The sequence below is a fragment of the Atractosteus spatula genome, chromosome 13 (genome assembly GCF_055471065.1).
Source record: "Atractosteus spatula isolate fAtrSpa1 chromosome 13, fAtrSpa1.hap1, whole genome shotgun sequence".
Lineage (NCBI taxonomy): Eukaryota > Metazoa > Chordata > Actinopteri > Semionotiformes > Lepisosteidae > Atractosteus > Atractosteus spatula.
Genome location: NC_142718.1, coordinates 32,418,311 through 32,430,702, shown reverse-complemented (window position 1 = coordinate 32,430,702; position 12,392 = coordinate 32,418,311). Strand labels below are relative to the sequence as shown.

The 12,392-nt window shown below is 36.5% G+C and overlaps 1 protein-coding gene across 1 annotated transcript in view; it reads right to left on the bottom strand.

Moving 5' to 3' along the window:
* The window catches only part of kalrna (kalirin RhoGEF kinase a), a 209,033-nt gene that overhangs the window by 88,757 nt on the left and 107,884 nt on the right, over positions 1–12,392 (bottom strand). Inside the window, exons 15-20 of the mRNA XM_088930063.1 lie at positions 10,427–10,593; positions 5,422–5,541; positions 3,489–3,707; positions 2,300–2,449; positions 837–951; positions 48–163 (exon numbers count right to left, since the gene is read on the bottom strand). Of these exons, the coding sequence (XP_088786189.1) occupies positions 48–163; positions 837–951; positions 2,300–2,449; positions 3,489–3,707; positions 5,422–5,541; positions 10,427–10,593 (887 nt within the window). The remainder of the gene's footprint in view (positions 1–47; positions 164–836; positions 952–2,299; positions 2,450–3,488; positions 3,708–5,421; positions 5,542–10,426; positions 10,594–12,392) is intronic.

Here is a 12,392-nt window from a genome sequence, read left to right as displayed (position 1 = left end):
TTTTATAAGGATGCAATCCCTAATTAGCTTGACACCAGCGGCAATACCTGTTTGGCACTCCGTTCAAAAACGACATACTGCTGGCACTGGTCTAGTCTTCGTTTCTTCATCGTCCAGAAGTGCAATACCCTGTTTTCTCTCTGCAGCAGCTCGTTCAGAATAGCTGGAAAGCCAGAATGAAAATTACATCTATACTTTCATTTACCCAAAAAAATACACAAGGCTGAAAATGACCCAAAAAAGGCATGAAATGCATTCACAGAAAAAAAAGGATTTGATTATATAAGAAGCTCTGACAACCATAAAAATAAAGACATGGAGTCAGAGACTAATGCAGATAAATAGACACTTTGGGATGAGCACAAAGAAGATGTGCTTGGAGTCAATGATTTGTGGTCGAGTCCCTTGCCTGTATGTTGACATCAACACTCCTATACAGTACTTTGGGAGGATAAAGTCAGTAACCCTGGTCTACAGAACTGGAGTTTATTTCTGGCAAAGCATCTTTATGATTGTGTTCCTAGAAGACATGGGCTCCTGCTGGGATCAGGAAAGTATAGCTCACACATACTCAACGGGTGTCTGACCACTGTATGGCTGTGGTTCTCTGGACTCTTGAAATAGGGTGCAATGTGAACTGTAGAGTCACAGCACAAGAGACAGAAATGAAAAATGGGGCATCATAATTTCACATAAGGCTAGATTTCAATTGTTGCAGGTAATGAACAATGCTTGGTAAAAACAGACGAAAATCAAAGGACTGTGCAGCACCTGAGTTCTTGACATTCAACAGAGAAGGAAGGGAAACATTTTTATTGTCATATTCATATACTTACCTTTCACTTGCTGCTCAGGCCCACGGGTATGACTTGCTGCTCCAGGCATGCTGACATTATTTCTGTGGATGTACTTCAGAAATACCTCTGCATTCCTTCTTGCTAATGTACATGCCTTCCAGAGAAAATTTTACAATCTATTAATACACATCGGGCCAGGAGAACACATTACAAATTTAATGGATACACCAGGCCTAAAGAGTGCCTAATCCTTCCTGGCGTTAGATAAATGCATGAACAATCATTTTATGTGAATTAAATACATTCCAGTACAACACAAGTTAGGTTTCCAGCTTGGGCAGCACACATATCTATTGGCCACATTCCTTTTACACTGTTTAGATATACTGTACTTGTCACAATAACTAACTACTGCAGTATTTTTCACAACTTTCAAGCAGCTTTTGAAATGTAACACGTAAAATCACTATGAGATTTTCATAACACGTCAGAATCAGAACGTGACACACCGATATCAATTTTTCCAAAGTAAATACTGTTGTAACAACATATTTGTAAACATTCTGCACACAAGAATGATAGCCACATGCTTGTATGCTGCAGTCTTGCAATTTGGGTATATGATCACAACAGACTGCAGTATCAGTATCAGGGAACGTTTCCGCAGGTCTTTCCTGCCAGCGGCTGTCAGGGTGTATAACGCTGCCCTAGGCTAGGACTGTTAGCCCTTCATTTGCTCCCCTATGGACAGCATGTTTACTCCATTGTACTTTTTGGACAATCAGTCTGTATAAACCTATGCACATTTTGCACATATTTTATTGTTTTTACAGTGACTATGATCAGCACATTTTGCACACACCTATGTATTTATTTTTATTTATTTTGTTGTCTTTTGTTTTATAACTATTCTGATGTCTGTTTTGCTTGTCTTGGGCTGGACTGCTGTAACACATCAATTTCCCTACGGGATTAATAAAGTATTATCTATCTATCTCAATGTTACTGCTTCAATGATAAATATGGAGGTGAGGGGCAGTAGTTTAGTGGCCAAACAGCAAGGTCATACTGTGCAGCACAAACACTGGATTCAGCAACCATCAGGGACTTTCCCATGGTCCACATAGCTGTGAAGGGGTGCTTAAAATAAAATACTGGAATGAGAACACATTGCATCTATGCTGCATTACCTTCTTGCCTGCAGTGATTAGAGAACAAACTGTCTCTCTTAAGTGTCTATAAAAAATGTTTTCCAGTGCATTATGCATTTTTTTCTAACTTTGATCAGAGGGAGTATCTGATTCTATACCAATTGTACAGTAACATAGAACCCATGTTCAATGCATAATGCAAAACAAAAGCATTTTTGAATGTCCTTTCAACCAAAGACAGACTCATATGTTTCTTACATATAAAAAAAACTCCGAGTGTGATCCATGAACACATCATGGATAAAATCTACCATAAATCCATTTCCCTTCATCAATTAATCCATGAAGCACCTTTAAGAAAGCTTCTTTCTGTTCCAAGTGCTTGCTTATCAGAGGAATGACATGGTCTGTCTCAGCACTGGCTCCCAGTTTGTCATGGCCACCACACCAGTCTTCATCTCTCCGGTATTCCTGCTCCAAACTCTCCAGCACACTGCACACCTGTCAGGATCAGGGACACACTTAATACACAGTCTGACAAAAATATGTCATTTATTTACATTTGAAGCATGTAGCAGGTACCTATAATGTACCTATAAAATGGAAGAAAGTATTTTTCCAGGTATTCCAAAATCATGTCATGTGTCTTTCAGTGTTTCCAGACTAAGACACTAGGGGGCACCCCATCATTCAATGCTACTGCTGCTCAAAAAAACCTTCAGAAATGCTATGCAGTCTGGAATAAAAATATTCATAGGCACACCAACAGATCTGACAGCTTTTCTAGTTATCCAAAGACTAAAAATGTCCCAGTTGAGATCATACAGCATAAGTGCATAAGTGACACCCCCTAGTGGCTGAATCTTTGAACTCTAGGTACTGTATGAATTTGGCACAGTATGCCTACAGTACTTAATTGCCATAACATATGTTCTAGTTTTGAGATGTCTTGTTTTTTTACTTCTTTCATGTTTTGTATTATATAAATCACTAATTTGACTTAAAAAAGCTTCTAGCATTTAGGAAGCTTTTATTTCTTGGAATGCTTCTCAGAAACATCCAGATAGGCAGTTACTGCACCTATTTTTTTAGTGAAAGAAACTTAAATAGCCCGTCAACAGTCTTACTGCAACAAATCCAAAGCGTGCAGCATGAGCATTACAAAAATTCACATTTTATTTGAAATTATTTTGATTCTTTTTGTTAAAAATCTGAATTTCTGAATCAAAAGCTTAATTGTCCATAAGCAAAGAAAAGTGGAACAAATGTAAGTGCACATACTGTAAGAACAGACATTCTAAAAGTATGGTTTGGACTGGGAATAGGAAGGACATTGTTATACAGAGATCCCTGGGATCCTTTAAAAACGCTGCATGAGATCCTCAGTTAATAAACTGCAGTACTAACTCTCAAAAGATTGGGATGGGTCAACTAGTATCCCTTTAGTCTCATATTCAGAACCGATATACCATATAGTTGTCATTCAGACAATAGTTTTGCAAGATCATAAACTAAATATCCCCCTCTTGGTGCCACTCACCTGCTCTGAGGTTTTGTAGAAAGCAACAGAGGCATTGACCAGCTTGAGCCTGTCCTCCATCTTGAGCATGAGCTGTTGCCAGTGCAATGCCACCTTCTCTGCACAAGCCCTGATCGCGTCAGGGTCATAATGTCCAGCCTGAAGCATGACCTCTGCTTTCTGCTGCACCTGGAGGGCACTCTGGTGGGTTTTCTGCAGAGAAGTGGCGTGAAAGAGGGACTGTGTGTGGGGGTGGAGGCATGACGGTTGTGCAGAAATGCCAGGCACATGGTACGAAGGTGAGGTGTGAGCATGGGAAATGTGAGAAATTAAACAAAATTTAAATCTTGTTGTAGGTCATGTAGCATGTGAAAAAATTAAATAATTTAAACTTAGAAATATATATATATAATTTTAAAACTGAGCATGATTTTTTTTAAATATAGTCTCCCAGACCTAAATCATTTTTTCTTGGACAGCATCCATATTTTTCAGTGTCAAAATGCTGCATGCTTGTTTGGTAGTTGAACTGAGAAGTGGAGCAGAGGAGGTAATAAATCTATTTTTAAGAGGCACTGAATACTTTTAACAAGTTTATTCAGCCTCTAATAATGCAGATCTGTCAGTGGAACTACTGTAGTGTATATTCTCTGCCAAGTTGTGCTCAAACTATTTCCAGTATTCAGCTAAAATTAAACACATTGGAAACTGACAATCAGGAATATGGGGGTTTTAAGCAAAACTATGTAGCAAAACTTATGATACCACTTGATTCATTCATATGACAACAGTCACAAAAGTCATAACTGTATTGTGCTTCTTTGAAAACATTAACCAAAACTATCGCTCAGTACAGGATTCAACTTCTATTTGCTTTTATTTTTCTGGCGGTCTAATGTATATTGTATATTTATTTGCAAAACACCAGCACTTTAACACTGTTTATCTAATTTGGTAGTGGTATATCAAAATATGTAAGTATTTCCCCTCCAGATTATGCTAACATAAATTTGTCTCCTTAGTTCCTCTGATTAGTCAGACATACTGTATAGAATGATAATAAACAGACTGCCAATACAGTATGTAATAAAAAGGGAATTTTGGCCTTCCTATGAGTTTAATTACACTACCCTAATCTTAAAAAAATATCTCACTAACCTTCTACTTAAAGCTAACTAAGGACAGCACACACATGTACTACATAAAATATTTTGGAATAATGATTAATACTTTTCATTTAATTTCTTCCATTGTATTACTGTAATTGCTTCCAGTGCACATCTACTGGAAATGTGTGTTGTCTGAACAATACAAGTTAAAATTAAATCAGAGCAAGCTGAGACTTTAAGATCTTAATTACATTTAAAGATATACTGTAGAGATTTATATTAAATATTTATATTGAAGATTTAAGTAAAATTGTGAAAAAGTGAAAATGTATATTTTTGCTTTAGATAAAAGCATTATTATATACTATAATACTATATATTTGAGAAGTAGAGGTTACTGTATTATATGGCTCTACATCCTCAAAACATGTTTTTATGAAGCTCAAAAAGGTCAGGAACTTTGTCAGCTGAAGGCCTCTTTTTTAATTACTCAGATTGAATCCAAAGAAATGACGAATCCCCCACAAAAAAAACACTGTCTGTGCAGTTTCCAGAGATTAACTTGAAGTGTTTGGCTTAATGAATTTGCCCAGGGCTCAGGACTTTGAGAAGATACATTTATACTTAATAGACCTCTCAGCATCCATAAGATTGCAGGCATGTCTCTCTTTTTCCAAAACAACCCCCCCCCCCCATGCTTACATGCTTACATGTTTATCTAAAAAAGCAGGTTTAGAAATTAAATTAAAATAGTACAAAAAACAATTAATGCATTGTTCCATGTTTATATAGAGGCTTGTTATGGCAATGCGTATTGAAACAATTAGCCTTATTACGGTAATTACCTCGATGGCCAGCTGGAACTGTTCATGTTCTCTCTGGAGCTGCTCCGCCTCTGACAGGGAGCTAGCATTGACGAGACTGGCACTGAGCATGGATTCCCCATTCCGAATCCAGCCTAACACCTGGACACAAGGCACAAGACAAGGCACACATCAGTCAATTGTCTTACTGTTCACAGGCATTCACACAATTAATTATTACATTCGAAGGGGTAGACACTAGAGGAGACCGAAGATGCAAATTCCCTTCCTTTGCTTCAGCGGACAATGTTCAGGAAGCTTGATCAATAGTAATTATCAGCTGCCATCAATATTGATTAAAATGGATGGGAAAATTTGAAAAAAGAACAAAATGAAAGGAAGATGCGAGTCTAAATATATGCTGTCAAAAATAATAATGTCTTTGTAAATAAGTGAACTTTTTTTTTTCAAAATATTTGAAGCACCACACAATAAACTGACTATATAAAACCAATAGTAAAAATACAGTACTGGAAAAATACCTGTTAGTGAGTTTTTAAGATGTTGAGAACCACAGGGTCTCTAAAGGATTTATACAAGGAGCTCCACAATTTGCAGAGCTGCACACGAGAAGACTCTACTACATAATATGTTGAGCTTTATCTTAGAATAAAAAGAGAGAAATGGGCAGACCTCAGTGTTGGACTGTAAGAACATGCAATAAAGTATTAACGTAACCTGAAGATGAATGCATTGCTGGGAGCCAATGCAATTTACACAGAACAGGGTTTACATGTTGAGGGAGAGCAGTATTGACTAGTGTAAGAGCCACAGAATCTGGATTTACAGTATCTAAGCCTGTTGTAGTATCTTAATAAATATCCTAGGAAGATGTTACAGTAGTCTGGTCATAATGATATAAAGGTAAATATTAATTTTCAGCATGGCGATATAACACAGATACCTTTTTAAAAAAAAGTTTCTAAAATTAACTTTGAATTATAATATAAGGTCACCACTAATACTACAACACTCTATTCCTTGTCACCATACTAGGGTGTGGACTTGGAAATTCTGGTCCAGAGTGCTTCCAAAACCACTAACACCACCTAAAGGTCTCACATAAGAGTACTGGCCAGGCCTAGCCTTTCTTAGCTTCTGAGATCTGATTACATCAAATAGTAGCATTTAAATAGTACAGGTCCCAGCATAGTACCTTGTGGAACACCCTGAGTAACTGAGTTATCAGATTTAACCTCTTATTGTCCTGCCTCCAGAGCCAACTTCCACCTGGAATTTTCAACCCCTTAACTATTTTGTTATATGTCTGCAACCAAACACAACAGAGGCTAGGTCTTAAAGCTAAAACTTACAAGTGGTCTCTTTTTAGCCAAAGGCAATAAAGGCAAACCAATGAAGATAAGTACTGAATCAGTAATTCCTGGTTTGCTATCTAATCCTGTTAAATGTCATGATTGGCAGTATAAGAAGCTGCATTTTAAGTGCATAAGAACAATATTACATGGCCTAAAGTCCACAAGATATCTTACTGGCACAAGACCCGATTTCAGGGACTCATTGATGAGGCTGGAACGAGCTACTCAGCTATGTGGTTGAAGCTGATACCCTGGCTTCCTTCAAGAAACAAGTGGATGAGATTCTTGCATCAATATGCAACTATCTACCAAATGGTCAGATAGGCATAATCTAACAGAGGAGCTAGATTTGAGTTGAGTGTAGGAAAACGCTACAAAGCACAAGCCATAGGTCTCACTTTATTGTATCTTTCTACTCTTGTCACATAAGTAGCATTCACAGTAGTAAAATTAAACAAAATCATATTTTTGAGAGCAGGAATGGGTGTAGTTGACAAACAGCAGAAAGCTTGGTGAACAGCTGTCTATCAATATTACAGTATGTACTGTATGCTGTTATTAAGAATGCATGAATACACTGTTCAGCAGAGGGTGGTAAAGCAGACTTATTAACTGGTTTTATCATTTTGTTGGAAAGAAAGGTCTGCAGGATTACTGTGATTCTTCTCAATAAGAGTAGAATCTGGATCTTGCTGCCTCAAAGCATTACTGTAGGACAGCTGTTCATATGGCTTTAAATGAACACTCAGCACCATCATCATCCACAATTGCTCAAGGCATTGCCCTACCACCTTCATAGAAAACAGCATGCTTACACACAGGGGGATGAATGAGCAAAGAAACAAGACAGGTTTTAGTAGGAGATAGACTATCAATAATTTGTGTTAGTGTCTCATTCTAAAAAGCAAGCAATCTAAACAGAGCTAAATTAAGAGATTTTGTGATTTTCCCCCACAAGAATAGTTGGATTAATCAGATTCTGTCAGTCGTAGTACACTGACCAATTACAGGCACTCATTATCTTCATGTACACCTTCTGAAAAGGAATATATTCTCATGTATAGTTGTTACTAATATGTGTCTGATAAGACATTGCTTCCATACTTCTCCTGTCTTTCCTAAATGTTAGGAAAATCCTTAATTATATAGTGTATCTATCCATACCAAGAGCAAGTAAATTTCAATAAAACCAAGGGTGTCATAGACTGGACAAAATGTGGGTTCTGCTCTTTATCCTCAACTTTTTTTCTATGAAAACTCCTTGAGGAATCCAACAAACTAGAGACCATATACTTTGATTCCTCAATTTAATGCAGTACACTTTACCAAAGTAGTCCCAGCCATCACAGTGAAAGAGGTGCAGTGTATGTTTAATGGAATGTGAGACCTCCTACCAATTTAGTTGTGACGATTGTGAAGCTCTTGTGGTCTGGCCCTGTTTCTTACAGATAAAAATGAAGTATGTAGGTTAAATGGCCTTGCGGCCAGTGGAATGAAATTTAAAAGCACATACTATATACGACAAATATGCTTTTAAGTTCCACTTCACTAGAATTCCCTGAGCTTCATCCTAAAATGTTTCTGTCTGTCTCTACTGAGTATTTTGAAAGCCTTTTGTAGCAATCCCTGTTTCCTTCCAACAGCCCCAAAGATATACTGAGCAACTATGTTAAATTGACAAGAACAGTTTAACATTTGATATTAAACCAGTGAAGGCGGATTTGAGATAAGAAAGGCAATATACAAATTAACAAGTAACCCGAAGAAGGCTCCACAGCCGAAACGTTATGTTTTCTTTCTTCTCTTTTCAGCATGGGATAAACCTATTACTTGTTCCTTTGCAGCCTACACATGCTGACGTAGCTACCCACCTGAATATACAAATTATACACTAAGATTAATCTAAGGTACGTTATGCAAAGTTTTTTTATATATTTTGAATGTGGTATTTGCATTGCCTGAGGAGAAACGTTGTGAGCAAAGAAATGTAAATTAATAAATAAAATCAAGAATGCCATGCTTTGTTGTAACTCTACTGACTCAGACAAGGATCTTGCCTGAAAACACTTAAGCAAATATGGCAACAGGCAAAATATCTGAAATTAAACTGTTCAGCTCAGACCCCACAGCAGATCAATTATTCATTGACATCCAGTACTAGACTTAAGTCATTCTCTAGTCTCAAAAATGTTCAGTGTATGAATGGCTAGTATCATGAGGCTGAATTATTAATTTAACTTTAATTACAATTTTCCATACCAGGAAGGAGATGATTCTACAGATTCCTCTCACAAGAATGTTTTATATTTTATAAGCCCTTATGCATACAGGAAACGAAACAGCAATCTTGCCATCTAAAATTCAATTCGTTCTATACCACTTCAGTTTCACTGTAGAATTTAAATTTGTTGTATGAAAAAATGCCCAAGGGCCCCTGAATATCCTCAATCAATGTTCTTTTTTATTTTATTTTCAGATTAGATGTTCTTGATAAATGGATATCAAGTATCCTACCCCTGGTTTGGAAACCTCAGCCAATCACACAGCTGGTTAAGTTCTATAACAATGAACTTTTGATTAATTATGAATAATAAAGCATAAAAATGAGTTATATATCTATCTATCTTAAGGTAACTTCATTATAAAGGAAAAAAAAAAACCAAATATGCCGCCAGGTCATATACAGATAATAAAATTATAAATAAATAATAAATAATTATTATAAATAATAAATGAAAATACATTATAAAATGCAAAAATAAAAATAAAATACAAAGTCAGCAATAGGATACTTTTGTCTGTTGGAGAATTGTCTTTCTTTTATCTTTGTCTCATTATACTCAACCACAACAAGATTACCATATAAGAAACTTGAAAGATCAACGTCGTAAATATCTTAAATAAACTCTTAAATAGCTTCTACTAATCTGTCTTTCATGACATTACTCCATTACATTACTGACATTACACTAGAAGGTCATTACATTATAATCACACATAAAACTGTAGACCAATACGTCTACCCAATTTAGATAAAAGAAATGGAATGTGCAATCTCAGTTATGGTATTGTTTTTACTTAAAATAATTGCCTGTAACCTATGCTAGCATTTATAAAGGATGGCTCTCTTAATACTTCCCATTGGCTAAAATGTATTTTCTTAGTAAATTTAAAAAAAAAAGTTAGGTCTCCTAAATGAAATTGCACACCCTCTTGGAATACTAAACCTTTCACTTCCTTCAATTAGATGACAATATAGTAGAATCAAAATCAGACCGTATTCTAATGGATGGCTTTGAGGTTATGTACTCATGACAACTAACATTTTACCACATAGCTTAAAACTTCAATGACTTTTCAGACTATCAGCTGTAAATGATCATAATAGGTTTGATGTTATTTAAACTGAACACACTGTCAGAACTGAACTGATGTGCAGTTACTCAAATACTGAAAGAGACATTTAATAGACACAAAGAGCCAAATATCGATAAAATATTGAACTGATACACTAAGGAAGTCACAGAACGGTCCGCTGAATTTTTGTTAGTAGGAATCAAAGCTATCATGTTTTCATTAACAGCAGGAAGCACAGTTGACAATTTCAGTTTCCTTGTCCAATGTTCTGCCACACTACAGACAGTAGCACCTGCTCTTCCTTTTCCGTTTACCTGTTTGACCTCAGCCTGCAGGTGCCGGAGCTGCAGGCACTGTTCAAGCCGCTTCTGCGTCTGATCAGCACTCAAGTCCAGCTCGTGCTGCTTCTCGTGAAGAAACTCCAGGAGCTCCTGCACTTGGGTAGCGAGATCCACCTCCTTCTCACACGTCAGCTCAATCCCTGACAGACAGAACAAAAAAGAAGGAATAATGTCTGAAAAAATGTTGCTTGGGATTTATGCTATGAAATTTATTAAACTCTATAGCTACCCATAGAAAATAAAATACGACCCGCTGAAGAGTTACTGGAATAAATCAGTTTGCTGAATTATATAAGAATTTCTGTAGTTTTTTACAAGAACTGTAGTTCGATTAAATATAAAAATAAAACAGCATACTCAGACATGCAGCAGCACCAGGATATCCAAGATAAACAGGGCCAAATGACAGTTGTTGGATTTTTGACAACATTTATTTCTCTTTTATCGATATCAAATAAGTCATACTTATTTCAGGGGTTAGTGTTCCTGATGTTTAGATAAAGAAGTTTGAAAGTGGTGTTAAATCTTCCCCATACTATAATATGTGCATAGTCTCCCATACTGTTCTCAGACACTCTATGACTGATTCCATTCTTAAATAACAAGAAACACCCAAATGTTTTCTTAATTTAAAAACAGAGATTACACTGTTTCTCCAGTAGGTGGAACTATACCATATACTATCTACAAACAACAGGTTCAAAGCAGTGTTTTTTTGTAGCCATAACAATGGTTATCAACTTCAGAGACAAGATGGACATTTTCAGGTTTTATCAGGTGCCATTCTGCAGCATGATGGAAATGACTAAAAAAAAAACACTTGCTGAAGATTAAGGTTTGCATTACGCAGGAAAGAGTAAAATCTGGCTGAAGCCAATATAGAGATTTTCAAGTAAAAACATGCTGATCTCACCTGGTTGCACAGATTAGTTTAAAAATTGTGTTTCTCTTGTACATGAATTGTATTTTTTCTCTGTATGATTGGTGTGCTGTTACTTATTTGTTTAGTGCATTTGGACTTGTATAAATATTTGGGAAAAAATGCATTCCACTATTTTTTTCTTATGCAAACACCACTGAGAGCATTTTGGAAGGATGTAGTAGTGTGAATGTGCTTCTGAAACTATAAAAATAACATAAAAACACTGGGATTAAGGGGTTCATTTGATTCTTGATCATTTACTATGACATAATATCACAGGAAGACCCGATAGCCTTGAATTCTCCCCTGACAGGAAGCTGGCCTTGCACACTTTACTGCTGTATAAGGAAGTGCTGTGGGGCTTAGGGTAGAAAGGCACTTGAGAGACAGAAATTGAATTTCGGCAGAGAATGAGTTGCACAGGGCACATCCTCCCACTGCTGCTGTCCCAAAATTCTATAACTTTACGCCAAGTGTGAGCAAAAATAAGGAAGCAGTGATGTCCCACTCCACAGTGATGAGAATGAAGTAAAATGAAATAACAAAGTGTGCACGCACAGGCATTTTTATGAGGTTAAAAATACCGCCATTTTCAGTGAGGTGCAAAGACACCATTTCAGCAGAATATGTATAGAAATTGAGAATGATTCTAGAATTATGAGAATCGTTCTGAAATGTGAGGGTAAATGCACCTCATGTCATTAAATATCATTTCAGATTAACAGTGAAATTGTAGTTTTTTATTAGGCCTAAATTAAGATGTGTTTGAATGCCTTTCAGATCAGGTTAAAGTTTAAGTAGGGAGCTGCATCAGCATGAGTAGGCTACAAAGGAACAAGTAGAAGTTTATTCCATGCGGAAAAGAGAAGAAAAGAAACACAGCTGTGGAGCCTTCTTGGGTTCCGAAGAAAACATTGTGTTTCTTTTCTTCTCTTTTCAGCATGGAATAAACCTTTACTTGTTCCTTTGCAGGTTAAAGTTAAGGTGTGTAACCACATAATATGCCTTCCACTGAAA